General features: G+C 36.7%; 2 protein-coding genes across 3 annotated transcripts in view; one reads left to right on the top strand and one right to left on the bottom strand.

Moving 5' to 3' along the window:
* Nucleotides 1-1,255: 1,255 nt before the first annotated feature.
* On the bottom strand, nucleotides 1,256-13,952 carry LOC124382817 (NXPE family member 3-like). 2 transcript variants are annotated; one of them, XM_046845087.1, is made up of 6 exons: nucleotides 13,811-13,952; nucleotides 5,062-5,215; nucleotides 3,407-4,176; nucleotides 3,001-3,071; nucleotides 1,985-2,179; nucleotides 1,256-1,862 (listed from the first exon to the last, which is right to left on the bottom strand). In XM_046845087.1, the coding sequence occupies exons 2-6, from the start codon at nucleotides 5,149-5,151 to the stop codon at nucleotides 1,309-1,311; spliced, it is 1,680 nt and encodes a 559-aa protein (XP_046701043.1). In that variant the 5' UTR covers nucleotides 5,152-5,215; nucleotides 13,811-13,952; the 3' UTR covers nucleotides 1,256-1,308. The 2 variants fall into 2 exon arrangements, with proteins under 2 accessions (XP_046701043.1, XP_046701042.1); XM_046845086.1 differs by lacking the exon at nucleotides 13,811-13,952 and adding an exon at nucleotides 9,531-9,916.
* A 173-nt stretch (nucleotides 13,953-14,125) lies between these two features.
* The window catches only part of LOC124382816 (prostaglandin F2 receptor negative regulator-like), a 12,712-nt gene continuing 10,705 nt past the window's right edge, over nucleotides 14,126-16,132 (top strand). Inside the window, exon 1 of the mRNA XM_046845085.1 lies at nucleotides 14,126-14,437. Within this exon, the coding sequence (XP_046701041.1) occupies nucleotides 14,386-14,437 (52 nt within the window). The 5' untranslated portion in view covers nucleotides 14,126-14,385. The remainder of the gene's footprint in view (nucleotides 14,438-16,132) is intronic.

Raw genomic sequence — 16,132 nt, forward strand, 5'->3', positions numbered from 1 at the left:
TGAACTGAACTCACACACACACACACACACACACACACATGACTTCATTATCATAAACTGTTTACATGCTGTTTTTGCACATCTTTCCTGGACTGCTGCTATTTGCTCTTTTGCACAACATTTTGTTTACATTTTGGCTACTGTTTACTTTGTCTACAACAGGTTTACTGGCAGAGCTATTTTGTGTTTTGTCCTGCACTGTCTTGTGTTGTCTTTGCACTGTTCACACCAGGTTGCACACATGCACTTTATGTGGCGAGGACACTTACTAGTCCTTAGCCCTGTGTTTTCTGTTTCTGTGATTGTTGTTTAATGTAGCATCAAGGTTCTGGAGGAATGTTGTTTCATTTTACTGTGTACTGCGTTAGCTATATATGGTTGAAATGAAAATAAAAGCTTCTTGACTTGATATTGAGATAGTTTGGTCATGTGCAAAGGAGGGACATGGGGTTTATAGGTAAACAAATGCTGAGAATAGAGCAGCCAGGCAAGAGGAAAAGAGAAAGGCCAAGGAGGAGGTTTTGGGATGTGATGAGGGGAGACATGCAGGTGGTGAATTTAAAAGAGCAGATGTAGAGGACAGGATCATACGGAGACAGAGGATCCGCTGTGGCAACCCTTCATAAGAGCAGCTTTAAGAAGAAGATAGCATTTTTTTTCCCCAAATAAAAGTCCACAAAGGTTTCAGGCAACAGTGAGCCATCATTCATGTTTAATTTTGTTTTTAGATTAATTAAAATCTTGATGCCTGATATGATCCTCTAGTGGTCAAAAGGCGGCCTCTAGTGGTTAAAACAATATAGATCTTCTCAGCCTGGTGTGTGACAAATAAGAGTAGCCGAGGTACACAGCCTGGACAAAAATTTAAAGTTACAAATGTTTTTTTAACTTTAAACCTACTTGTTGGAAGACATATCCTGAAGTTGTGGAAAATATATTCTTTTTCATGAGAGTCAAATCATTTGTCTGCATCAAGCAAAGAAAACAACTAAGGAAATTGTTGAAACTATTGCCAAAAAATCTTCCCTATCATCTGTCTTTTCTTTATATCTGTTTGACAGAAAAAGAGGAAAAGAGGGAAAAAGCATCTAAGCATTGCATATATTTTTTAAGGGATAAAAAGGAGAATCTTTGTACAGGCAACAATGAATTCTAGTTATTAAATCATGCAAATTTGCCTTTCTACCATAATGGTTTATAGGAAACTTGGTGCTGATAAACTAATAATATGCCTAGATGGTAGAAAACAAGCTACTTCAAAATGATAAAATGTTTTTATTGACAGTTTTACAAGATGTTTTCATACATCTATATTTCTCTAACGGGACAGATGTGGGAGAGGATCAGATCAATCATGTTTTCGATGATGAGGAGGGGTGGATGTATGTCATGTGGGAGATGGTGAGCCAGTGTCATCTCCCAGGCATCTATCAGCTGCACATGGATTCCTTTAAACATGGCACGCAGCACAGCATCCCTTTGTAAAGAGAACCAGTCACTGTTGAACAGACTGCTCTCTGGGCCAATTTTCTGCAGGTTTGCAGTGCGTATCACCACCACTGTATCTGGCTCTTGGGCCAGCAGCTGCAGCACAGCCCTACGGATGTGCCGTAGGCGCCTTATATATACTTCAATAGGAAAAGTGCTGAAGTGAGACCATACACTCACAAGAACAACTGTGCGTGGCCCACCCTGGATCTTGTCTAGCTCATTTGCTACGTAGCCCAGTTCAGAGGAAAGCACAGAGGTGAAGCGTATGGGTGGTCCATGGCAGCGGTAGCTCACAAGAATATTGTCCCACCTGTCCACAGCCAAGTATGGTCCCGTTTTTTTAGGACTGTAAGGGATTAGATGTGTGAGGTCTGCAGAAGAAATCATAGTGGAAAAATGGATCAAACAAAAATGAATGCATGATTTAGATTTCAAGTAATAAATGGTAAAGGTTTCTTAAAAAAGCATCAATAATGTAATGGTTTGCTCTTACAAAGAACATCAGAAAGGTACTCGAACCATTGCCGCGCAGTGGAATCTCCAAACATGTAGACATTCTTCCCTCTAAGACAATGTGCTATGGCTGATGAGGTTTTAAACTGCCGGGTGACTGAACCATTCAAAGGCCTCCAGGTGTCATGAAAGTAGTAGCCAGCAGAAATGTAATCATTTTTTACTTTAGTTTGTCCTTAGAGGGTAAAAAAAGAATCAATAATGCTCACTATAACATAATACACTGCAAAAATCACTATAGGTCATTTGTGTCCATTGTCAAAATTGTGTTAGTTTAGGTATAGGATTTAGATTAGGGTCAGCCAATAATTTTGGAGGGCTTTTTACGTACGATATGAAGCAATGCCTATATACTACATGGTTAATAATCAATCTGGCCCGAGTTGCAGACATTTTGTGTTGATATTCAGATTATCTAATACCACAATACATTTGATCTTATCTTTGAGATAAACAATATAAACAATATATAAGACATAATAGATTAATTATTAGTTACATTTATGATTAAAATTTTTGCATCGAAATGCATTCGAAGGTGTGTATCTACTGCCAGATACACGTACGTAACAAAATGTAATTAGGATTTAGATCAGTACTATATATTTGGAAAAAATTATATTATAATAAATAATAAATTTTATTATTATTGTGTTCAATATTAATTTATCACGGTCCATAGTGTATGTACAAGAATTATGTAAAAGCTATAACTGAGCTGGCAGTGATGATAACTAATGGACTGGGTTTTACTGTTTATAGTAAAGAGGAAAACACATCTTCCAAATAAACTCAATAAAACAAGATTTTAATGACTGCAGCATTTTTCTGTGAACTGGTACTGTATGTAATACATTTATTAACTATTCACTAGGCTGACAACTAGATTTTCAGCATATTCACAAATAAAAACACAAATAATTTCATACTTATATTTATACTTAAAAATTAAAATTACTTTAAAATTGAAATAATTTAATTTAATATAAAACATACCTTTTTTTTCAGCCAATATAGTGACTTTGTCCATCGCTGCTGCAGGTATAGGAATTTTGAGATTTACACCACTGAAAAAAATATGAAATGCATAACTGCTTGGAACACTGTCTGGTAGCCACTGAAAATGTTAATCTTGATTTATGTTGTTTGTTTGTCCATTTAATGGCATTATTTAATCTCTTAAAATGTGGACAGTCAAACAACTGGTTGCAATGTTTCCTTTTAACTGAGCCTAAAGACTGGGTTAATACTAAAATCCAAGAGCCTTTTTTCCCCTCTGACTACACCTACAAATTCATTTACTAAAGGATATTTGCTGAATGGGACCACATAAAAATGTACACATATACACATGTATAAAGAAGCTGTTCATTGTCCAATTGGATCCTAGCTAATACCTCACCTCTGGAAGAATTGTGCTTCATATTCAGTAATGAGGTTCTTTTTGTATCCCCCTTTAGAATGATTTATTCGTGTATCACAGCCTAGATGTTGGGGTTTGTAGCAGTACCAGGGTTCTCCAGTTTCAGGATCAGTGTAGTTGCAGAGTGGTTTCTCATTCAGTGGTAGACACAAGTTGCACATGGTGGTCTCTGAGATGGTACCTGAGCTGAACACGCTTTTAAAAAACACTCTGTCAGGTTGCTCCTCCTGCAACCTCTTAAGCACCATCACTGCCTCACTCGGGTGCACCATGGTGATTTCAACCCACGCTACACCAGTCCATAACAGTGGGAACATCACTGTATAGGTGCCATCTTGATGGTCATGCACCTTCCCTGCAACCCCAGCACCCAACCTGGGTGAATGGAGTCGGGCTATCAGAAAATCTCCACCATGATCCTTGGGAAGGCCCAAAAAGTTCTGCATATGTACATTGACCAGAAGCTGACCACCTTTGTGTTTTTTTGACGAGCCCAGAATCACAAAGTAGCTCTTGGCAGGGTCACTGCTGAGCTCCACAGGCAAGCCTTGCACCAAGGGGCCTGGCCATGCAATGGAACTGAGCAGATCTCTTTCTTCTTTTGCCTCTTCTGCAGTGGGCTTCTTGCCAAAGTGTGCACAGTAAGTATGGTTTGCACCCAGAGGCCACAAGATTTCAGGAGGCTTAAAGGCTGAGTCGATGCTTCTCTGTATTTGGTGGAAGGTAAACATTAGCTGATCGTTCAGTTCCTACAATCAAAAGGGAAATTTTTAATCAGGCACACATTCAATGGAGCAGTCACAAATTCAGGGTCTAGTGGGCTCCAGTGTAAGGATATACAAATTTCTGGAAATTATATTTAATGCAAGTTAGTGCCAGTGACAATGACTTACTTACAATAAAAACTTTATTTGGGTATTTATATTTAACATGTTTATATATTACTAGCTTTGAGAATCTGTAAACTCTTTTTAGTACAAGAATACTTGGTAATTGTACATATAAAATGTAAGATGTCCAATCATCAAAGCCAAGGTGATGTGAAATTGCCTTGTTTAAAATCTTACCAGCGTAATGTGGATTATTTCTGTATAACAGTTATTACAAATTTGAATGTATTATATTATTACGTTCTTTGACCCCTCGCGAGTAACAAAAAAAACGCGAGGTTTTGACTCACCTTTTGGGACACAGTAACGCAATATTAAATTGATTTAAATGGGTACTGTCAAGGGGAATTGTACATGTACGGTATTGTAAACGCAACAACAATTGTGAATTACTTGTCATAAATGTATGTAAAGTAGTATTAACTACTTTAAATGAATAATACCATAATACATTTATTTTTCAAACATTATGTAATTTATTAGTACAAACTGTTTTGAAATGTTACTCCGAACATTTTTCAATGGAGTCATACTTAATATAAGCACCCTTGGATGAAGATAGTTCACTTTAACTACACATTGCGCATCATTTTACACAATAAAAATAATTCTTTATGATATCTTAACTGTGAATATGGCCCATTCTTTTGAGAACAAACATGTCCCATTCAATATGTGACATATTGAAGAAATGCATTCAGGTTACATGTAGAATGAATCATTGGAAACTCCTCCTTTACTCACTTCCATAAACATGATGAGAATCAACAGTAAAAATCCTGATACTGCCAATAGAATAAAGATGAACATAGATTTGGGTATTTGCCCATCCATGGCTGGGTTCCAAATTCATTGCATACAGTGCCTGTTAACCATCAGCAAATCTCACCGAGGACAGCTGGAACAAAATAAAAGAGCAAATGACATGAAACACAAATGAATGTTGCTGTGCCTTCATAACTGTTAATATGATTAGTAATTTGGCAGGGTTATTCACTACTTATTACATTTCAAAATGTCTGTATTACATAAATATTTAGCTACTACTAATATGGAGTCTCTATATAAATTTAAAACACCTCCGATTTGAAGCAGCTTCAAATGATTCTAACATTAAAAGTTTTTACACTTGGATTTTGGTTCTATATATTATTGAAGATTAAAGAGTTCAAGCTTTACATGCCATGATCACTTTACAAATAGACAATCTGTGCAAGCTAAATGCAACTTTAGCAGAGGTGTCAATTGTTTTTGAAGAAATATAAAGGATTAGGGATGTTTTCACTCTCTGTGATGCTGTGGATGGACCCAGATTACATTCTACAAAATAGGTTATGCCTAAACCTCACCCATTCTTCATTAGATGTTCTGAGATAGATTTAGTAAAACCGTACCGTGTATCAGAATATGATAATCCCACCATACAATGTCAAGCAAAAGTAAATGGGTTCCAACTTAAGTCTAATATCTGGTCACTGTATCTTTCTCGTTTCGTATGTGCGAGGTTTCCACTGCCACAGTCACACCTGACCGGCTCATTGTTGTTTTAAATATAAATTACATACAGATTTTTGTAACGGTGCTTTAGTTAATTATAAATGAATTGTGAGAGAGGTTAGTGCATATCAAGAGATAATTGCATAACTAATTATGAGCTTACTAAGGACCGCACTAATTACCAGTTCCTTATTTTTTATTATTATTTATTTGCAGAAAGAACAGACATGAGCTTGGCATCATATTCAGCAACAGCCTATATGCAAATAGTTGTATGCAAAAGTTTAGGCACCCCTGACCATGTCCATGATTTTCATTTATAAATATTTGGGTGTTTGGATCAGCAATTTCATTTTGATCTATCAAATAACTGAAGGACACAGTAATATTTCAGTAGTTTATTGGATTAACAGAACATGCGCAATATGCATCAAAACAATTTAAGACAGGTGCATAAATTTGGGCACCCCAACAGAAAAAAATCACATCAATATTTAGCAGAGCCTCCTTTAGCAGAAATAACAGCCTCTAGACGCTTCCTATAGCCTGTAATGAGTGTCTGAATACTGGATGAATGTATTTTCGACCATTCCTCCTTACAAAACATCTTCAGTTCAGTTAGGTTTGATGGTTGTTCAATGACATTCAGGTCTGGGGACTGGGATGGCCATTCCAGAACATTGTACTTGTTCCTCTGCATAAATGCCCAAGTAGTGTTTTGGGTCATTGTCTTGTTGAAATATCCAGCCCCAGCGTAACTTCAACTTTGTGACTGATTCCTCAACATTATTCTCAAGAATCTGCTGATATTAAGTGGAATCCATGTGACCCTTAACTTTAACCAGATTCCCAGTACCGGCACTGGCCACACAGCCCCATAGCATGATGGAACCTCACCCAAATTTGACTGTGGGTAGCACGTGTTTTTCTTGGAACGCTGCGTTGTTTTCCGCCATGCATAACGCCCCTTGTTATGACAAAATAAGTCAATCTTTGTTTCATCAGTCCACAGCACCTTATTCCAAAATAAAGCTGGCTTGTCCAAATGCGCATTTGCATACCTCAAGCGACTCCGTTTGTGGTGTGTGCAGAAAAGGCTTCTTTCGTATCACTCTCCCATACAGCTCCTCCTTGTGGTAAGTGCGCTGAATTGTTGAACGATGCACAGTGACACCATCTGCAGCAAGTTGATGTTGTAGGTCTTTGGAGGTGGTCTGTGGTCTGTTTTTGACCGTTCTCACCATCCTTTGCCTCTCCAATATTTTTTGTGCCCTGCCACTTCTGGCCTTAACAAGAACTGTGCCTGTGGTCTTCCATTTCCTCACTATGTTCCTCACAGTGGACACTGACAGCTTATATCTTTGCAATAACTTTTTGTAGCTTTCCCCTAAACCATAATGTTTAACAATCTTTGTTTTCAGGTCATTTGAGAGTTGTTTTGAGACCCCCATGTTGCCACTCTTCAAAGCAGAGTCAAAGAGAACAACAACTTGCAATTGGCCACCTTAAATACCTTTTCTCATGATGGGATGCACCTGTCTATGAAGTTCAAGGCTTAATGAGCTCACCAAACCAATTGTGTGTTCCAATTAATCAGTGCTATGTAGTTACAGGTATTCAAATCAACAAAATGACAAGGGTGCCCAAATTTATGCACCTGTCTAATTTCGTTTTGATGCATATTGGGAATTTTCTGTTAATCCAATAAACCTCATTTCACTACTGAAATATTACTGTGTCCTTCAGTTATTTGATAGATCAAAAAACGAAATTGCTGATCCAAACAATATTTAAAAATGAAAATCTTGGACATTGTCAGGGGTTCCTAAACTTTTGCATATAACTGTATATATTTTTGCCATATTAATAAATAATATTTTAATATTATTGATTTATCTAGTTATAAAAGAAACTTCATAAGAAAAAAAGCAAAATGGGCTGTAATGTGACGAATCAAAGCTTAGTCAGATTTTTATGCTATTCCTAGGTGTTACTGTCAGGTGGATTCATGTCCTTGAGATGATACCTTTGCCCTTACTGAGTGGTCATTTAATGGGGACAGCTGCCTAATGAGTGGGAACCGGCCATTATTCAACCGGGTACAAATTCGGGGGAACAATCCTTGTGTGTGGCCTTACAAAAAAAAAAAGTTTTTTTCTGTGTAACCAAATGCAAACAAGCTACCGTATTTTCCGGACTATAAGCCGCTACTTTTTTCCCGCGCTTTGAACCCCACGGCTTAAACAACGAAGCGGCTAATTTATGGATTTTCCTGGGTTTTTCCCGGTTTCACAAGCTTCAAAGCCAAAAAACTAAGACCCATAACATTAGACCAATGAAATTGCGGAATGGGTTCAGGTGAAACTCTTTATATTAAATCAGACGCGTAACCACTGAATCAGACCGCACCACATCATAAATATGGATGAGGTTCCTCTGACGTTTGACCTGCCTCACTCGTTAACTCCAGTTGCAACAGAAATCATATAAGCACAGACAGGTTTCCAAAACACGTGTTTTTTTATTTTTCTTGGCAACAGCGTTACAGGTTAGTCAAAGAAACTTAGAAATGAGCATCAGAAAATAATAAGGACATATTCCTCGGCCTTGCACACATGCAGTAATACCGGAAAAAAGCGGCGGCAGGCTATTCCCAAAATGCCGCTCTGCTATTAACAGAGCCACAACATATTTCACTCGTTACACCGTGTAACAGACACTGTCTTTCGTTAAAGCTTGGTAAAGTTCATTAGTTTCAATGTATGCGGCTTATATACAGGTGCGGCTTATTTATGTTCAAAATAAAAATCTTTGTCAAATTCAGTGGGTGCGGCTTATATATGGGTCGCTTTATAGTCCGGAAATTACAGTATATTGGAAACACAAATAAATGTAAAATAAAGGACCAATGAAAACAAGCCTTTTTGAAAGATTTGTTAAATTTTTGTTTATACACAACTTAACTAAAATATTAATGAATGAGGCCTACTGCAATGAATGAAAATTACTTTTTACACCTTTGATATTTAGTATAGTATTGCTTTCATTTCAGATTTATTTTGAGTTTTAACCAACACCAATCTGAATTTGATTAAACTTGTGTAAGAAATTACATCACAGCATCTCATCAATTGGTTTTTGCCTATGTAAGCAACCTGCCTTTCCACTGACTAGTCATTGTTTGCAGGAAACAAAGCATGGAGCTGATTAATTACTTGAATGAGAAAGACAGACAGGCAGACATACAGTCATATTGATAAAAAACATTATTAAACACAGAAAGAAATTCCCATGTTGGCCTGTGTTGTGGGGGAATTGCATGGCTGTGTCTCCGTGTGCCTATTTTACCCATCTGCCCTCTCTTGTCAAAGACACTAACACATAGAACCACAAATCTAGCCTTCACCTGTAGGTTAAATTGTCTTCCTAACAAGCCAGTAAGTTAGTTTATCTCTATTCCCAGTATCAATGAGTGACTTTTTAATTTTTTTTTAACCAATGTCACTTTGCTTTCATGACTTTGTCAACCTCCTCTTTCTTTTCCCACTCATGTTTTACTTTACTTTATTGCATTCTTTGTACAGAATATATTCTATATCTATTCAACCTTCTTTTATTTTAAACCATCCCTCAACCTTTTTAGCAGTTTGTCTGAAATGAAATATGGACTAAAAAACAAGAAAATCTTGATACAAAAAAGAAAATGAATGACTTACCAGATCAGAGAAGCTTGTAAAACCTGTTTGTGGAAGCTGCATGTAAGTAGATTTAAAACGTTGCTTCTTTACAGCACAGCTGACTTGTAGCAAACTATATAAGCGTTATATGCACACACGTTATACAATGTATATAAATTGTGAATGTTTACACAATTAAAGTAATGGACTCCTGAATGGCATATAAAAACTTTCGCCCCATCCTCCGTGGAATCCTGACCCTGACGCTGCCGCTGCCCCTCCCCTCCTAAACAACTACCTGACATCAGATCTCTTCCTTAGTTCCACCTGAGAAGACCCACTTCCTTGAATTCCAGGAAATGGCGTCATTTAGTTTGAGCAGTATGTAATATGGCCGGAGTTACACCAGATTCCGTGACCATCATATGTTGTGACCATAGAGGGCGCTGTTGCTAAAATGCATCTTAAAATAGATCGTCTAGAGCAGAGGTCACCAACCTTTTTGAAACTGAGAGCTACTTCTTGGTTTAATGTGAAGGGCTACCAGTTTGATACACACAGTTTTCAGTTTTGAAATAACAAATTTGCTCAATTGACCTTTTATTATATGTTATTATTAATAATTAATGATATTCATCTATGTGAAGACACTGATCATGTTAATGATTTCTCATTAGAAATATCAATAATGATTTAACAAAGTAGAATTTTTAGAAAAGGTCCGCAGGCTACTCATGTGGTCCTTGCGAGCTACCTCGTTGGTGACCCCTGGTCTAGACCCGCGGCTCTTTGCCTGGTTTTATGTGGCTTTTACGTTCATATCAAAGTTTGTGTTTTTTTTATGTGCGTGTTCGCTTCACTTGAGTTCAATACGGTATTTTTAAAACTTAAATAATCTTGCCCCTAATGGGAAACTTTGCGGTATTTTCATCTCACACACATGCGCATTTGACGAAAATACCGAATTAAACTCAAGCGAAGCGAACACGCACATAAAAAAAACCCACAAACTTCCATATGCAAATTGTTTACTTACATTTTAAGTAAACAGTTTGTATCAAGTTTGCTCTCAAAATGGCAGGAAAAAATGCACAGCAAAAGGAAAATATGAAGATGAACACAGGACGTTTTTTAACAGAGTGGGAGAATTTATGTTTATTATGTTAAATGTAATGGCAAGTCATCCTGCCTTATGTCAGGCGTCATTAGCGCATTTCAAATCTTCAGCGCCACTTTAGCTCACTCCATGCTAACATCAACCAGGAATTTCCAAAAGGGACTGAACTTCACAAGCTCAAGTTGGTCACTTTGAAAAGTCAGGCAGAAAAGCAGATACAGTTTTCCCAAAAAATTTAGCTTTCAATTTGGCTTGGAAAATTAAATTTGGCTTGGAACATTACACAAGCTAAAAAGCCATACAATAAAGGGGAGTTCGTTAAATAATGCCTCAGTGACGTTGTTGAAAACTTGTCTTTTGAAAACAACAAACTAAAACGTATTGTATCAGACGTCCAACTGCCCCGCCACACTGTTGAACACAGAATATCAGACATTAACACGGCTATTGAATCACAGTTGCACTCTGACCTGGAATGCCAGAAGTCCCACTAAGTAACATGCATAGTAAAAGAAAAACGCTATTGTAAATTATTATATTTTTGATTGTGGACTTGGTTGAACTGAGAGTTTGTGTGTGTGAGATAGTGTGTGTGCGCGTGTGTGTGTGTGTGTGTGTGTGTGTGTGTGTGTGTGTGTGTGTGTGTGTGTGTGTGTGTGTGTGTGCAAGCGGAAGGGATGGGTGATGTTCATGTGTGCCCATGTGTATGATGTGGCTCTTTGCGGTAACACAGTAAAAAATGTCTCTGACTGGTTGGCCACCCCTGACCTATAACATGCCTTTACTGGTGTTGAGCACAGTTTAACATGCCAGAAACGCTTTAATCATATATATATATGATTCTAATACAATTTTATAATTTAATATATTTTATATTATTAAACTTGTTTTAATGTTTTATCTGCACATTATATGGTACATCATATTTCCTGTACCAGAAGGAAGTTCACTTCAAAAAATAATAATTGAAATGTATAAATCTTGGCTTTGTGCATTTCAGAGATGCATTGGATGATAATGTTTGCATATTTTGCAATAAAAAATAAAATCACTTCTTGTGAATTTGTAACAGAGTTTTGGGATCCTGTCCACTAGTGGGTAGATCTCAACTGGTCTATATTTCACATCGTTTTATTTATGGGTTGACAATGACAGGCAAGAATTCTAAACTGTTTGTAAAATGTTATTTTATTTATTGATAAAATTTTCCTTTCAAAAAGTCGTTTACATTTCACAAGGCATCGTGTATTGAATTTTTAAAGATCTTAGCATTCATGAACTTATGCATGCATGTATTATGTATGCTGTATTTTTTCATTCACGTTATTCATTAATTTTTTTCTTCTGGAGTATGTAAAACTGTGGAGGAAAAATTTTCTTAATGAGTGTGCATTTCTTTGTGCAAACAGGTGATGATAAACCTTATCTCAAAACTTCCCTCATTTTTGCAATTACTTTAAAGCAGCCTCGTCTCATGATAATTTATTGTAATGTACGTATTTAGTCACCTTCCATTTTAAACACTATAGCCTGTCATTATTTTTTTAAATAAGCTTGGATTCTTGGATAATTTAAAATAATTCATGCCTCAGATGCTACAGGATAGTTCAGTGCAGAACCAATAGCAGAGTAAAAAGCTATTTTTTGCTATTTCTTTTTTTTTTATCCTTACCCCAGGTAAAGCATACCATGACATATCGGATATAACATACCAGCCTTTAAATATGTAAAAATGTTAATTGGTCAAATTTGCTTAAAAAAAAAAAAAAAAGACAAATACTGTAAATGTCAGTTCCAAAGAGTTGTACAAGACTGCGACGCTAGATGGCGGTATAAATGCACTATAATTTCTATAATTTCTATATTTATCAAAATATTTAAAGTAAGTAATATAATAAATGTAAAATATATATAATAAGTATGCACGAATTACTTCTTCATGAAGAATTAAACACGCTGGGCAATTCAACAGGTTAGGAAGTTAAATAGTTACAAAAAGGGAGCATAGCTTTGCTATTAATGCAGACTAGGCAAATTGCCTTATCAGATCAAATAATTTTCCTTTTTTTCCTTCTTTTTGCTATACAGTTCCTATTTTATAAAGCAGTTATGTAGGTGTACAATAACTATATATATATATATATATATATATATATATATATATATATATATATATATATATATATATATATATGGGTAAATATTACAGCTAAGAAGATGCAAATATTGTTCAAAAGATGGAAAAAGGATGCAAGGAAATTATTAAATATTATTAGGAAAAGGTTTGTACCAGTTAAGATTAGTTTTTAAGCTATTCTGTTCTAGTGCATATGCCATATATAGCTTTGAGATTTCAACTTTTTAGACGGACTGATTCAGTAAGATCTGGGATTGGAAACTCAGTCAGGAGTGTGAGTGGAGCATGCAGTTATTTTAGACAGTGATGCAGATCTCAGAGGCAAATCTCATATATTCAGTGTACCTGGACTGATCATGAGCTCAGGTCTATGGGGGGGATTGTGTCCATGTTCTTTCTGTGTGGGTTTCCTTTTTATTCCCTGGTTTTCTCCCACCTCCCAAAGAAATCGCCTGTATGTGGATTGGCTATGCTAAAATCTGAATTGTTCTTGTACCACTCCCACTGTTGTTCCTGAGGCAGAACACAGATCCTATTAGACATTGACTAGGATAAAACTATTAATAAATGAATAAATAATTAAATAAAGGAAGGAACTAGTTCAATTTCAAATCAATTTTATTTGTATCAGAATTTTAACAGTTTGTCCTGAAGGTGCTTTACAGAGATCAAGTTATAAAATATAATATTTATAATAAGCTGTAATATATTTTATAAAATATAAGTTTAGTGACTAAGTTTATGCCTAAAGAGCAAGCCAGTGTTGACAGAGACAAGGAAAAGCTCTGAGGTGGTAAAAGAAATCTCGAGAAACCTTTATAATAGTTTTTATTATTCTGTTTGGGTATGGGGGTTGGATGCAGAACTGAATGAGTGAATGAATGAATGAATGAATGAATATTGGAAAAGCAGAACATAGTGTAATCTATACAGAAACTATGAGCAGAACAATGACTCATAACGTGATTTTATTGTGAGCAAACAAAAGATAAATGCATGACCATTCAACCTCGTAATACCAACTGTTAATATTGCGTAACAGGATAACTTTTGTTTTTGACATACCAATAAACGTTGGAGTATACATTCACACTGGATCCTGTATCCCCTCTAGTCATAGGTGACTCATTGGGCGGTGTTCGACGGTGAAACTAACAGAAGATCTGGTGAGGTTGCTGAAACGTGCGCACATTGTCTCCAGACGTTTGGAGTTATTCTGGGAGAGCTAATTACCCTGCGTGCCGCGCATGCGCCTTTGCCATTAATCGCGCCGTTTGGAGGCCGGGGCGCGGTGAATTCACCTGCGGCGGAGAGCGGGTTGTCCCACACTGAATCTCGCCCAATTAAAAACCAGTACCAGTGACCAACTTCCGGAAAGAACAGCCACGCCGTGCGTACACTGCTACACGTAGAGTGCCGTAGGTAATAGTCACGAAACATGTGCGTAATTGTATCCGTTGAACTTTTGAGTTGTGCGGGTTTTTTTGGATTACGGTTCCCGAAGAATTTGGACGCCGTTTTGCGCCACTGAAGCGCTGCTTTTGCGCCGAGTGACCGAGGAAGGTTTACCCCCTAGGACAGAGCGCGTTCCGCGTTCACAAAGGCGATCCCGTGGGAAAATCCCAAGAGCCTCTTTAAAGATGCGAAAAGAAAAAGGAGCCTCTCGTCTTTTCATTTCGTTCATGGCGCTGGGTGAGTTGATTTGCTACTCACCGAATTGCACTCCTTTTGTCTTATTTGTGTACAAAGTTCTTATTTCATAGTGAAAACACCTCTCAACTCATCTCACCTCTCTCAAACGTGTTTAAAAAGCCAGGGTTATATCCATGAGTTACACTTACTACATATCTCTTACTACTAGCAACTAAATATCTTGGATAAGACAAAAAAATATACAATGTTCTCGGTGTCTGAATGAAGTGTTTTGGGAGGAAGCCAGGATTATTTGAAGAAGCCGCAATCTCTGTTTAACTTTACAATGTTATTAAATATTCATTTCAAAGTATCAGTTTCTCTGGGTATCCGGATTATTATTACTATTATAAGTAATGACTTAATAGCAATACAGTAGCAACTATTTTTTTTTTTTTTTTAACACATCAACTACTACTTCCTTGAGCTTCCCTTTTATTTACCAGAAAACAAACAGCCTGGAAAAAAAACACATTTGATAACATTTACACCAGATTAAATCTGTTCAAAAGATTTTTTGCATTATAGTCTCATTGAACCTTTTGGTTTTACTTTGGTCTTTACTGATAAGTAAATAAGTGTATGGGGTATTTAGGTGAATGGGGGGTGGTATTAATAGTTAACACTAAGAAACAGGAACTGGAAGAAACTGTTCCAGTAAATAAAAATGTAAGTCTGAAGAACTAATCTGATAATTTCTCTGACTTTATTTGGCTAAAGTGGTGTTAATTGTCATGTTTCTTTGCTTATCTTTACTTATCTGCTCTCTTCAGCTTGAAACTTGCCATCAGTACATGTGGAGGCAAGCCTTTGCATGTCCGCTGTCTCTGCTTGCTTCTGTTTCATTACCTTTTTATTTGTTTAGTTTTTTTGTTTTTGTTTCTTCTTTTCAGAAACAGTCTCCGGGTTATTACGATCTTGCTCAGTCCTTGATTTATTTGAGTTTGACTCTGCTGCTTTCCCGGCTGTCTGCGTTTGTTTATAACTACACCATGGAAAAAATCTAAACATTTATTATGGTAGCGTGTTTCCTGATTCGGTCATTAGAGCAGGACAAGGACCAAATAAAGGCTGGATACAATTAACATGTCCATAGATGGTGTGTGTTTTTGTATTGACATTGAAATGGTGCCTCTTGATTCTGGTACCTTGCCGAAGTGCCAGCTACAAGGCCTTGTTATACGGTGTGCTAATAGTTCTAACAGTTTTTGCTTGTTGGTATCAACCTCATCATTAATTCGAAGCAAAGTTTTAACGTTTACAAACGAATAGGGTAGTACACCTGTGTAACTTTTAATGAAATGTACATTTCATTTCATCCACGTCATCAAAATCAAATCAAATCATCCTCCCCCTGTACTGTACAGGGGCTTAGGGCTTGACTAGGTGCAGTTCATCCTGATTCTGCCTGACAGTATTGGCAGTTGCTTATCAGTTCTACCCTATTTTTCACTTTCTTTTAGCCTATATGGAGTGATTTTATTATTAACCTATTTAAATATCCCTTGTTTCGATGGCTGTAGCAAATCTACAACAACTAAAGATGGAGAACCGCATCAATGTGCAAATGCATTTTTCTCTCAGATTTCTTCCTGAACATATGTTATGTGTAATAGTTGTTTAAAATGGCAGAAAATGGCACTATAGGGCTATATGAGATTGGAATGTTTTTTTTCCCACTGTTAGTGCATAATA

The sequence above is a fragment of the Silurus meridionalis genome, chromosome 3 (genome assembly GCF_014805685.1).
Source record: "Silurus meridionalis isolate SWU-2019-XX chromosome 3, ASM1480568v1, whole genome shotgun sequence".
NCBI lineage: Eukaryota > Metazoa > Chordata > Actinopteri > Siluriformes > Siluridae > Silurus > Silurus meridionalis.